At 44.3% G+C, this 13,284-nt stretch overlaps 1 protein-coding gene across 1 annotated transcript in view; it reads right to left on the bottom strand.

Moving 5' to 3' along the window:
- Positions 1-2,196: 2,196 nt before the first annotated feature.
- The window catches only part of loxl4 (lysyl oxidase-like 4), a 41,827-nt gene continuing 30,739 nt past the window's right edge, over positions 2,197-13,284 (bottom strand). The window contains exons 12-15 of the mRNA XM_061228014.1: positions 11,189-11,304; positions 10,407-10,543; positions 6,152-6,263; positions 2,197-5,313 (exon numbers count right to left, since the gene is read on the bottom strand). Of these exons, the coding sequence (XP_061083998.1) occupies positions 5,243-5,313; positions 6,152-6,263; positions 10,407-10,543; positions 11,189-11,304 (436 nt within the window). The 3' untranslated portion in view covers positions 2,197-5,242. The remainder of the gene's footprint in view (positions 5,314-6,151; positions 6,264-10,406; positions 10,544-11,188; positions 11,305-13,284) is intronic.

Raw genomic sequence — 13,284 nt, 5'->3', positions numbered from 1 at the left:
AGGACAAGGATCTTGAGCACACCAGTGAATACATGGCTGAATGCCGGGCCTGAAAATGAATCAGGGTGAAGTCAGACCTCAACCCCATCGAGGTTTTGTGTCAGGACCTTAATATATACAGTACTGTGCCAAAGTCTTTGGCACCTGTATAACATTCTGTACAGTTAAGTTTCTTTAAAAAATAATTCAGTGAACGGTCCTAAATAAACGTACTATACATTTTACATTACATTTTAGTAACTTGGCAGAATAGTTAAAAACAGAATCAAATCAACATTCTGTGTTAAAACTGCATCGCTTCTCTGAGATATAGAACTGCAGGACAGCGTTGGCTAAGACAATCAGTAGCGAGGTTGTTCTAAGCATGTTGGAGAACTTGCCACAGTTCTTCTGCAGACTTTGGTTGGCTCCTTGCTTCTTCTCTCAGACAGCCTTGATCAAGTTTTTATGTAAAAAGTACTCAATTGCTCACAGTAATGTTACTTTTTTAAATTAAATACAAAAATGTCTGTAAGAAATAAATCTCTTGGAAAGTGAATATTTGGAAATCTCAAATGTGTTCTTTTATACTAACACACACAAAAAATAAACATATATATAATAAAGTCTAGGGTGCCTAAGACTTCTGCACAGAACTGTACCTCGCTCACCCCCCATAGTGGTATGCCCAATACAGCTCAGTTAGTGGCTCAAACTTCTACTTTCTACATTTATCTTTTGTCGAGCACATCAAAAATCATACCCTTTCAACTCTCAGGACAGCGTCTGAGATCGGCAAATATATCAAATCAGAAAAAATATTTTCATTGTTCATATGTAATGTACTTGCATTGCATTGACCTCCAGTCAAATGCTTGCATCTTTATGGTTTTTTCGTTTGTCCGTAAAAATAATACAGTAATCCAGAATCCAGTAATCCTATTCAAGCTGTAGTTGTTCTCCAGCTCTGCCACCATTTTGAATTCAAGAGCAACTGACCTCAGATCAGTCCTGGGGGTAACATATATTTGCTTGTGTGAGCAGCAGTTTGTTCCCTCACCAGCCAGCCAAACAGCACGGCCACTTAGAGAGGCCTCTAATCATTTCGATCACATCTGTGTGCATTTAAATAGTCTTTGTTAAACTGGCAACAGTTAGTGTTGTCTTGAAAAATACAGTATCTAAGCTCATGAAGGGACATATTCAAAGAAAGTAATTTTCCACTATGCCCGACTGTGCCAAAAACAGCAGCCCTCTTAAATACACAGGTGCGGCCAATTTACTCTGAAGAACCACTCAGCTCCGACTACCAGCTCCTGGGAAGAGGATGCACATAGTTGGGGGGGGCCACATTAGCTCAGGAGGTAAGCACGGTTGTCTGGCAGTCGGGGGGTTGCTGGTTCGATCCTCTCCAATTGCTCCTGACGAGCTGGTTGGTGCATTACACATTACATTATTGGCATTTGGCAGACGCTCTTATCCAGAGCGACGTAGTTGATTAGACTCAGCAGGAGACAATACTCCCCTGGAGCAATGCAGGGTTAAGGGCCTTGCTCAAGGGCCCAACGGCTGAGCGGATTTTATTGTGGCGACACTGGGATTAGAACCACCGACCTTGCGTGTCCCAGTCATGTGCCTTAACCACTACGCTACAGGCCGCCCTATGGTGCCATGCATGACAGCCTATTGCCGTTGGTGTGAGTGTGTATATCAGGGGTGCAGGACTCTGGTCTTCGGGGGCTGGTCTGGGTACTGGTTTTTGTTCCAACTTTTCTGTTTGCCTAGTTTTTAATTTGCTGACAGCTCTATAAATAACCCTGGTTCAAGCCTGTACTTGAGCACAGTAAAATCATTAGGACACACTTGCAGTCTGCAGCTGTAGCCGGTACTCATACACATCTCAGATGAGATATGATTGAGTCAATTAAATAATTAAGACCAGAAGATGGCACAAGATCCTGACACAGATCGGCCCTTGTTGTGCACCCCTGGTGTGTATGAACGGGTTGGATAATAGCACTATATGAATGCAGTCCATTTACCATATACAGGAACAAATACATATTCAAATGCATGAAGGAGAGAAACGTTTTTGGGTTTGTTTGGGGTGATTTTATTGATTCACAGTAAAGAAAAGAGTCAGCGATGGACACCGCGTCAATGCCGCCCCTCCGTCCACCAACAGACACGGTCACCTCACGAAAAAACTGACAAGAACAGAACAACTCGAGCGTCGCGCTTTCAGAAGATGAAACTGTCCGACACGCTTCCCCACACAAACGGCGATAACGCAACTTTGATGTGGAACAGAGTCGCTCTTCGCTCAGGTCAGGGATGTGGCAGTGCGTGGGCGGATGGGCAGGTTCTGTTGAATGGAACGACTACGATGAAACCACTTCCTGTGACGACTTGGTCATTATGCTGACCACCGAAGACCGAATAGGGTGTAATGACAAGATGAGGAACATTAGCTTTTCTACTGAATCCCTGAGTGTGTATAATTTCACCCACGGGTAAAAAAAACAAAAACTGCAACCTCTGCTCTGTGCTGCCCAGATATCTGTCTTTCAGACGCAGCTAAACGGCGTTTACAACTTCAGAAAGTGGGACAGACTTTCAGAGTGAAGGCAACAGCGTTGGCACGAGCATACAGTAACGTGATGTCATGAAGTAGTTAAGAGGGCAAAAACTAAATATAGTGTTGATGAGGCTTGCAAATAGAAGGCAATACAAAACTTAAATACAGCCAAAGCTTCCGTCTATACATTACAAGCAGCTGTATATGAGCACCGTATTATAAAACTTAGAAATACATTATTATCATGAATATTGCGATAGTTCTCTGGAGGAAATTTGCTGCCGATTCATAGTCAAGTTTAATCCGTGATCGTGCAAGCATCTTGTATTCTACCGGGGCTCCTGTTTTGCAGTAGACGTCCTCGTTTACATTGTTTGGTGTTGTTCTCTGATGCCGCTGCACTCCAGAGCTCCCTGTAGGGGATGATCGGGTCTGTGGTTCAGACTCCACGGAGGGCCCGCCAGAGAGCGTGGGCAGGGGAGGCTGACGCGACTGCTGAAGGCATTAATTAGGCTGCGTGCGCGTACTGTTTATTACTGAAGGAGCCACACGAAAGCTACGCTCTCTTTCCAGGGGGACTGCCAGGGACAGTAAAGAAAATCCCTTTGTTCAGAACTCAAAAAGACAGAAGGCAACGGGTAATAAATAAAACATAGCGATGCAAAACCCCCAGGCAGAGGAAACGGTACTCACAGAAGGAGTACACGCTATATACTGAGCGTACCCCTAACACTGTGATTACAGTATCATACGGCAAATACAAACATCAATGTAATTAAAGGCCGATGATATATGATGCACTGGTTATTGAGGTTCATGTCATACAATAACAGCAACTGTCTATTGTACTAAGTACACTTAACTAACAATTTTGTGTATTTTATGCCAGACATTTTGCTCCCTTTTAGATGGAATTGCAGACATGTGATATTCCAAGAGCAGGGACAGGGTATGAAAGCTACTCTAGAATGGTATAAAAACTACTAAACTATAACAAGCCCAATCACAACGTGTTTACACATTTTCCACACTGGAAAATGTCATGGCCTGCCTGTTTTCACATTTCGACTCAATCCGACAAGGCCTAATGTTTAAATTACTTAAGGATTATTTTAGGGTCTGCAACCCTGCTCCTAAATGAGCCTCGTGATTGGCTGCTTGCCTTCCCTTTAAAATCCGCCTTTTTGGACCCAAGAAACCAGGTGAGGCGAGTTAGCTGTGTAATCGACAGCTGCTTTAATTTGGACTCTTAAATTAATCACACTAAAGAGCAATGATGCTGATGTCACATTTTCCATCAGCTCGAGGAGTGGGTGTTAAACGACTTGTTTCATATACAATATATTAATTTCACTTAGAAATCCATTTGAACAGAAATCGCATTCACTGTGTTTAAAATAGGCAAATGTTCACTCAGGCCTAAAATAAATTAACCCGTAGCACGTACATAGCTTATCATAACTAGAGATGCATCATATTCCATTTGTATTTTCAATAACGAGGCTGTGTATTTTAAAACACAAGATGTCAAATGACATTTCTACACACAATAACTGAGCAAACAAAAGCTACTATGTCCAGTATGCTTTAAATCTTTAAATATGATTAAGAAATAATCAAACAACTTTTGAACACCTGATGGGTTGATTTCACCTGTAACTCTTGGATACAATTTGGGGCGAAATTTTTTTATGATAACAAACCGTTAGAATACTGATGTTTAACGAATAAAGTGCATCGATTGATCGCAAGGATTTGACTTGCTGCGACACTAATTCCAAATCTTTTCGGCTGAGATTAAATGAACTACAGCACAACTGGTGATGAATTTTGTGAATAACTGCACGTGATAATACATGTGAAATATCACTAAACAGCTATTTCCAATTTCACGCTATTAAGACTTTCATACACAAAACAGCACGCAGTCTTAAAGGGAACGTGAATTTGTGATAACAGCGCCTCAACAAAAAAAGATGCACCAATATCTAGATTTCCCTGATATCAGAAATTCAGACCAAGATAAAATCTAGAAAATCTTTAAAGCTCCCTCTACCACAGCCATTTGCCCTTACTTACCACCCTCCAAGGGGCACTTCCCATAAAATTTACGAACCACTCAGCTCTGAGAACCAGCAGCTGGGAAGAGTCATTTTCAATGATGGCGCCCCCTGCCTGCAACAGCTTGTAATACTTTAATGATATCGGCACTTTTGAGATTTCTATAAATAATCTACACATGGACTTGCTTGCTTCAAAAATTATTTCAATTATATTTTTAAATGTTTTCCCTCATGAATAAAATATTGCTTTTGCTAGGTCAATAATAATCAATGCTTTTGTCCCGTGGTGTTATCTGGCTATAGCACATACTCTTTAAATATCTGTAGGTAACTAAATATTAATTTGGAAACACCATTTAATGAACCGGTCAGAAGCCCAGGCTTGATTGTGTTCTGGAACAATGAAACCTGTTGCCGTGGAAACTGAAGTAATCCTGTTGCCACAGCGATGCCTGTCCCTCTGGTTGCCAGGGGGACCCACCCCGAAAGTTCTCTGGAGGGTGGATGTGATTCTGTTCCCATAGGGAGTGTAGCCACTGGGGGTGTGGCGCAATGCATGCTGGGAGCCGGGTGTTTAATGTGTCCGTCCCGGAGTGCCCCAGTGCTGCCCCCCGCTGGCCCGTTAGATGAAGTTGTTGGTAATCTGGCCCTGGTGCTCAAACAGATCCTCGATCTCTGCACTGTAGGCATCTCCTATGGACCGGAAGCAGAGAGGAGATGAGCAGAGAATGAGCCATATTTCACAGTGTGTGTGTGTGTGTGTGTGTGTTTGTGTTTGTGTGTGTGTTTGTGTTTGTGTGGGGTGTGTGGTGTGTGTGTGTGTGTGGTGTGTTTATGTATGTGTATTGTGTGTATGCATGTGTGTGCATATGCTTGTGTATGAGTGTGTATGCATGGCCATGTGTGTATTGTGTTTGTGTCTGTTTTGTGTGTGTGTGTGTGATTGTGTGTATGTGTGACTGTATTGAGCATGTATATGTGCACTTGTGTGTGTACCTGTATGTGTGTGTGTGTGTGTGTACATGCGTATAGGTGTGTGTGTGTGTGTGTGTACGTGCGTATAGGTGTGTGTGTGTATACAGGTGTGTGTGTACGTGCGTATAGGTGTGTGTGTGTATACAGGTGTGTGTGTTCGTGCGTATAGGTGTGTGTGTGTGTGTGTACGTGTGTATAGGTGTGTGTGTGTGTATACAGGTGTGTGTGTACGTGCGTATAGGTGTGTGTGTATACAGGTGTGTGTGTACGTGCGTATAGGTGTGTGTGTGTATATAAGTGTGTGTGTGTGTGTGTGTACATGCGTATAGGTGTGTGTGTGTGTATGTGCGTATAGGTGTGTGTGTGTGTGTGTGTGTATACAGGTGTGTGTGTGTCGTTAGCATACCTGCGTGACAGCCGTACATGAACACCCGGCTCCCTGTGTGTATGTGCGTATAGGTGTGTGTGTGTATACAGGTGTGTGTGTGTGTGTGTGTACGTGCGTATAGGTGTGTGTGTGTATACAGGTGTGTGTGTGTGTGTGTGGTTAGCATACCTGCGTGACAGCCGTACATGAACACCCGGCTCCCGTCGTATCTGCAGCGGCAGCGCATCACGTTGTTCATGAAGTCCGACTCGGCCATGTCTAAGGAGGGGTTGACCTCGATCTGAGAGGACAGGCAAACACAGAGCAGACCAACGGGTCTTTAACCTGCAGACAGCGCGCTGTAAACAGTAATCTGCATCTCCTCCGCCCACACTGACAGCGCCGCGTCACAGACGTATGCTGACTCGTCAGACGTGTACCATGTACGGCGGGTTAGGTACACTGTGGTGGGACTCGCTCATTTCTGCCCCGCGCTCTGAAATACAAACACAGTCTGCTGAACCGCTGCCTGTCTTTAGACTCATTCTGTAAATCACCGCTAAGTTACCATGTACGTCATTGGCTGGGGTCGCACCTGCACTGAGAGCCTCCAGTGACTATGCCACTCCGTAGAGCCCAGCCTGAACTCATACCGGAGAGCCTCTACTTGCCTAAGACACTGGTGTGACTGGTTATGAAATATATTGTCAAAGTCCTGAAGATATAACCACTCTGAGCTGCATCTGTTCTGCGCCGGATTAGAGCAGAACCTCACTCTCAGCCAGGAAACAGTGCAGCACACAGGATTACACAGCACACAGCATACATACAGGATTTCATTCCAACATACACCTGCTTATAAGAACAAGGCAAACACCTGCTGGCGTGGACTCAACTGAAGGCCTCAAAAATGCCAAACTTTCCTCAAAACAGTCAATTAATCAGAGCGAACTATTGAGAGAACTATTCTTTATCCACTTAAATAAGAGTGAGAGAACTATTCTTTATCCACTTGAATGAGAGTGAGAGAACCATTCTTTATCCACTTGAATCAGGGGATGATTGGGTGGCAGGTGGAAAGAGCCAGGTTGGGAATTTAGCCAGGACACCGGGGAACCCCCTAGTTAACCAGCAAAAACCTCCCAGCAAACAGACACAGGCCCGGATACCTGTGAGCCCAGTTACTGTAGGACTGACAGGAATGTTCAGCGGCCTGTCTTTTGCTGTTGTTAGCACCGGGCTCTACTGCACAATGTACAGACAGTGGAAAGCCAGTTTGGGAGAGAAGAGATCAGATTCATGTTAAACTGACAGATACTCTCAGATACTCATTAAACTGCAGCCATGGCGTGTGTTGTTTTTATAGCCTGTCTGTATTCATGTCTATAAAAAGATTGGATTACTTTTCCATATTCTGTAGGCTTTTTTTTTTTCCCCAGTTCCCTCGATTTACAAAATGTGGATGTGTGAGTGTGTGTGTGTGTGTGTATGCGAGAGAGACAAAGAGCTGTAGCATACAACTCACAGATGGTTTCTATATTATACTTAGGCTCAAACACACTGCATAGTTACACACTTTACTGTATACACACAGTGGACTGTGTGTTATGACAATGGCTATACGACAGTTGTAGTTTCAGCCGGTCTCTATGTTTTCATACATAAACATATACACACAGCTCTCACACCTACTGTTTATTTCTTGTTTTGCTGTGTTGCAAAAGTAAAATAAAAAAGTATAATTAAATGGGATAAGTCTACCCGTATATTTTACATAAGGCAAAAATGAAAGTTCATAAAAACAGCTACTGTTAACATTAATACCTCAAATGATTATCTGGAAGATGTTACACCCTGCACTCACTCTTGTTAACAGTGCTGTTGGTGAGACATGTTAGATGATTTTAATTTTAATCCTCTGCGTTGTAAATGTATTTTACTGTAGCCCTTTAGATGATGTTACATCGTGATGCAACAGAAAGCAATACCCTGTAGCCACTGAATTATGCCAAACTTCCAAAATAATGTAATTTAATATTGCACATTTGTGGCTGTTTTGTAAACAGTATTTCACAATGTGCCTGGAAGTTAAATTCCACAGATGGAACAGGACAGTTTTATCTTATCAAACACACGCTGCTCCAAATTTAGAGGCCATTTTGTTGGCGTAGTGAGGGAGAAATAGATAACACCCATTTAAATTAAAAGTGTTTTATTGTATTGTCATCCTTGAGCACAGCAAGTGAAGCTGTTTATATGAGGGCTATATACCACACAGCAAAGCATAGTTTGAGCAGCACTGTATTAAACTGGTTTAATGCGGATTCTTATGATTTGCCTGGGCCAGCTCTGTCATCTCCCACAGTGCACGGGAGCTGTCCCTCATGACACAGACAAAATGGCCGCTGAATTTGGAGCAGAAGGGGTTTGATGGATAAATCTGGGAAGAGTGAACGCTAAATCATTCCTCTCGCCGTCTCCAGTGGTTTCAGTCAAGTCCGTGCCTCCTTCAGGATTTAAACGATCGAAGTGTCCATATCTTTGACTGCACATTAAAAGCAAGAATTACGTATCGTGAGTTCAGCAATCATTCGGCAAAAGTGTAACATTGGTACTTTCTTAGATGAAAATGTGATGTTTACACAGAAAGATGTTTTTGGATAGGGTGTTTTTTTTGTTTTGTTTTAGATAAGTAGATTTTTTTTCGGATAAGATGATGTTAACTTTTTGGATAAAGTGACATGTTTTTGGGACGAGGTATAGATTTATTTGCATAAAGTGATCCATCGCTTTTATTCCACAAAGTTACGAGGCGGCGTTGCGGAAACCGAACAGGCACACTGCACAGCCGCACCGGAGGGCTGGCCTCATTACAATCTCACAAGTGCTGATACAAGGCTTCGGTTCCGCCCCAGCTGTTTGTTGATCGTATTGCGGAACCGTTTTCCTAATGGCTGCCTGGAACGGCGCACCCACTTTAAATACAGGTTGAACGCCATTTGAAATGAAATGACTCAAAACTGCCAGAATGTTTTTTTTTTCTTTCTTTTTTTTTTTTTTTTTTGCAAATATGCACAATCTTAGTCAGTGCTTTTGGGGAAAATTGTAGCCTGCGGCTTTTAATTTTTATCCGTATGATCCTGTGGGCCGAAGGAAGCGTTTCGAATGCTGTCCGAACGGAGGAAAGGCTTGCTAACGCACGGCAGAGGAATTCTTCGGTGATAAATTAATTATCCATCAAACTCCTACTGCTCCGAGAGGAGCCCTGTGAACCCCACATTCCGAGAGGAGCCCTGTGAACCCCACATTCCGAGAGGAGCCCTGTGAACGCTACGCTCCCAAGAGGGAACCCTGGGTAATTGAGTCCGTTCCCTGAAAATGTCACAGTGACACACCTCTTCATTTCCAAGATCATGGGCCCAGAGATTTACTCTCAATGCAGCGTGGCTCGCCCATTACTTCGACAAATTTAAGCAAATGTTCGGGCAGACGCTGCAAAAAAATAAAATAAAATGCGTACATAGAGAAGCCCAGATAAACATAGCCCTCCCTGAAAAAAATGTCGCTTGATTGTCATGCCAGGGTGCATTGTGGTTAAATGAGTCTTGGCTTAAAGAGAAAAAATAACTGTGTTCTACAGTCCGTCTGTGTAAGTTTAACTCACAGCAAACATCTCTGTTCGTGTCTGCTTTGAGTTTGTTTTCCGTTTTTTCCACTTCTGTTCGGCGACAGGACCCGACAGGCAGCCTGGGGTTTTTTCCGATTCGCCACGGTCTCCCACCGCACTGCATATAGCCGAGGCTCACCACCGCTTTGTAATTAAATCTGCCGAACCAGGCGGGAATATGCGTGTACTTATCACAGCTTCACGCAGCATAGATAAATGCAGAAAGGCCCCAGGGCAAGGTACGCTGTAATTACACTACATTTCCCATGTACCCATGCTTTATCGGTGCGTGAGAAGAAGAGTGGTTGGCGTTGCTTTGGCGACTGCGCTGGTCTGCATTGAGCTCTCAGTGTGCAAGCAGGGTGCTGTTCTTGTGACGCCAGGTTTGAATGCAGTGCAACTGCTGTTGACTCCCCCAAATGTCTCCCCCCTCAACCTTTACCCCCTCACCGCCCAAACCCACAACCCCCCAATCCCACCCCACACACTACAGTTACAGTTCTTCATAAAAATACTTCTGCAAAGCTTGCGCTCATATTTTCTTGCTCAAGAATTCTTTGGGAGCCTCCTAGCTCCTTCGTGAAATATTTAAGGAGTTGGAAGGTCCTTAAATATGGCGGATGAACAATTTCTATGTCAGTCAAGGAACGAGGAGACCAGGAAGGATAAAATAAGCGATAGGACTGAGCCCTGTGTTACAGCCAGAGGTATCAGCTGTGAGTGTTCAGATGACAGGAACAGTACTGAGCATGCTCAGTGTAGAGGGTGACCTCTGACCTGGAAGATGTAGTCTCCTGGTCTCACATCCGTAATGTCGACCCACTGGCAGTCAATGTCGTGGCGGTAGGTATCCCAGCATCCCACAGAAATGCCCTGCTCCCCCATGTTGTAGCAAGCGTAGCGTTTCTGCAATCCTAACGCCAGAGAACAAAACATTTTTACTCACTGTAGTAATTATTACAGATTTACATTAGATACTAATATCTAATGTAATACCGTAAACAGTAGATTCAAACGTGTGAAAGGGGATTAGCTTCCGATTGAAAGGGTTATCATGTACATTACTTCGGAGACAAAATCAGAAGCATACAATTTAAGTAATGAAAGGAATTGAATTACCTCTGATATTTATGGTTAATTGAGCTCTGTGTATTTAAAAAAGTTTTCTACTGTCAGGTCATTGCAGCTCATTTCTAAAGTATTTGGCATTGTGGGGCTAATTACGTAACGAGCCATATAGGAACTCAGGGAAGGGAAAATCAAGAGGTTCCCAGGAGGTAGGGTACAGTGTTGGGGGGTGAGGTGATTTGGGAGGGGTGTTTACTGTCAGGGCAGTAGGTGTGATAGGGTACGGTGTGGTGGGAGTGGGGTGTACCATCGGGGCAGTTGGTGAGGTGATTTGGGAGGGGGGTTTACTGTCAGGGCAGTAGGTGTGATAGGGTACGGTGTGGTGGGAGTGGGGTGTACCATCGGGGCAGTTGGTGAGGTGATTTGGGAGGGGGGATTACTGTCAGGGCAGTAGGTGTGATAGGGTACGGTGTGGTGGGAGTGGGGTGTACCATCGGGGCAGTAGGTGTCCTCCAGACAGAAGCTGGCCTTGTGGCCTTCAGCCACCTTGGTCCCGTTCAGAGTCAGCAGGTCGTAGTGCGTGAACACCTCGATGCTGTGGTAGTGCCTGCAAACACAGAGAGACAGGTGAGACACAGAGACACAAGGAGACACAGGAGAGACACAGACAGGTATGACACAGGTGAGACACAGGGAGACAGGTGTGACACAGGTGTGACACAGGTGAGACAAAGACAGGTGTGACACAGGTGAGACACAGACAGGTGAGACACAGGAGAGACACAGAGGTCAAAGGGGGAGACAGTTTTTTGCAGACTTCAGACCATACATAATAATTTTTTCCAGAATCTCACATATTCAGTGTGCAGTTTTACATTACATTACATTAATGGTATTTGGCAGACGCTCTTATCCAGAGCGACGTACAGCAAATCGCAAGCAGCACAGAGCTCACACAGTGTTTAAATCTGCTGACTGTAATAGAGTGAGTATAATACACTGCTCACAACACTCCAACCCATAATGCATGTCTATGAAATAACAGCGGAGGTAATACTACAACAATTACACTGCGTTTACGAGGCAATCATTCACTCTGACGCGCGTCTCCCACTTCCTGCACACAGTGCAGGCTGGCCAATGGCAGTGCACTGCAGGAGCAGCCCGTTTTGATTGGTCAGTGACAGCAGGAGCAGCCTGTTTTGATTGGTCAGTGACAGCAGGAGCAGCCTGTTTTGATTGGTCAGTGACTGGTTAGCAGAGCCGGGGCAGATTGATTGGTCAGTGATTGTGTTGAATGACACGTACTGCAGTGTAGCAGAGTTCATGGCAGAGTTTTTGTCTTTGCTTTACTTTTTTGTTCAAAATTCAACAGGATTAGTTTTTTATATTTACATGCCCTCTGTACAAAGACCACTTCACCAGAAATAACGATGGTCATATCGTTATAACTATAAAATCTCTTTTCACTGTCCTTATGACACAGACAGAGTGTCTGGTATATTTATACACTATATGATTTATCTATGTATTGATACCATTCAGTCATCCAGACATTTAATAGCTGCTGTTATCCCAGACGACTCGCACAGATTACATTTTACACCATCCGTTTATAGAGCTGGATATGTACTGAAGCAGCTCCACTGAAGTGCCTCTCTCCAGGGAGGCCTGCCGTCTAAAAGCTGCAAACCAGCATTACACTACACTACACGGCACTGCTGTGCTTGAGGAAGAAGAGAGAGAAGATGAAGGATTAAAACAGGAAGAAGAAGACAAAAGAGAAGAAGAATTAAAACAATAAGAAGAAAGGAATCATTAAAACAAGAAGAAGAAGAAGAAGAAGAAGAAGAAGAAGAAATAAAACAAGAAGAAGACTGTCTATTATTATTATTATTATTATTATTACTACATCGCCCATGGTGTTTTATTATAGGCAGGCATAAGATCTGTGGTTCCCCTTCGAGGAGATCTGGAAGTGGGGGTGCGGTTGGGAATGTGGGGTTCACTTTCAGAGCAGAGGGTTTAACGAGGCTCGTTAGGAGGCGCTAGGTGATGACCTCACCCTGCACAAGGTGTGTGGCACGGCGGGGGTGGGGTGGGGGGGGGGGGGGGTTGCCCTGGAGGGCGGAGCGGCCCACAATGCCCTGCACTCAGAGCCCTGAATGTGGCCCTTTCACAGGCAGGTGTTGATGGAAGAGATTAGGGACGGGGTGGTGGCTACAGATTACCCACAGCAGCCCAGCTTGTTTTCCCGAAACGGGGGCCTCCATTATTTTGGGAAACTACCTATGGAGGCTGGGTCACGTCATGGCAGCTAATTAACGTCTCCGCCAGTCAGCAGGTAGAGAAACACAGGCCACCAGTGACACGGACCAGGGAAGGCTATGTGCAGAACGCACTGGCTACTCACAGGTTTTTTACAAGGGTGGCAGAAAATAAATCGCACGTCACGTCGTATACACGAACAGAACAAAGAGAGCATTTGGAGTGAGATCAGGGGAGCGTGGAGGAGGTGGCACGTGTGGAAAAACACATGAAGGTATTTCAGACTCATTAGGCCATAAGGCAGACTTCATATGTACAT

This window comes from Conger conger, chromosome 18 (genome assembly GCF_963514075.1).
Source record: "Conger conger chromosome 18, fConCon1.1, whole genome shotgun sequence".
Lineage (NCBI taxonomy): Eukaryota > Metazoa > Chordata > Actinopteri > Anguilliformes > Congridae > Conger > Conger conger.
Note: the sequence above shows the minus strand (reverse complement) of the source record. Positions and strands in the feature narration are given on the sequence as shown.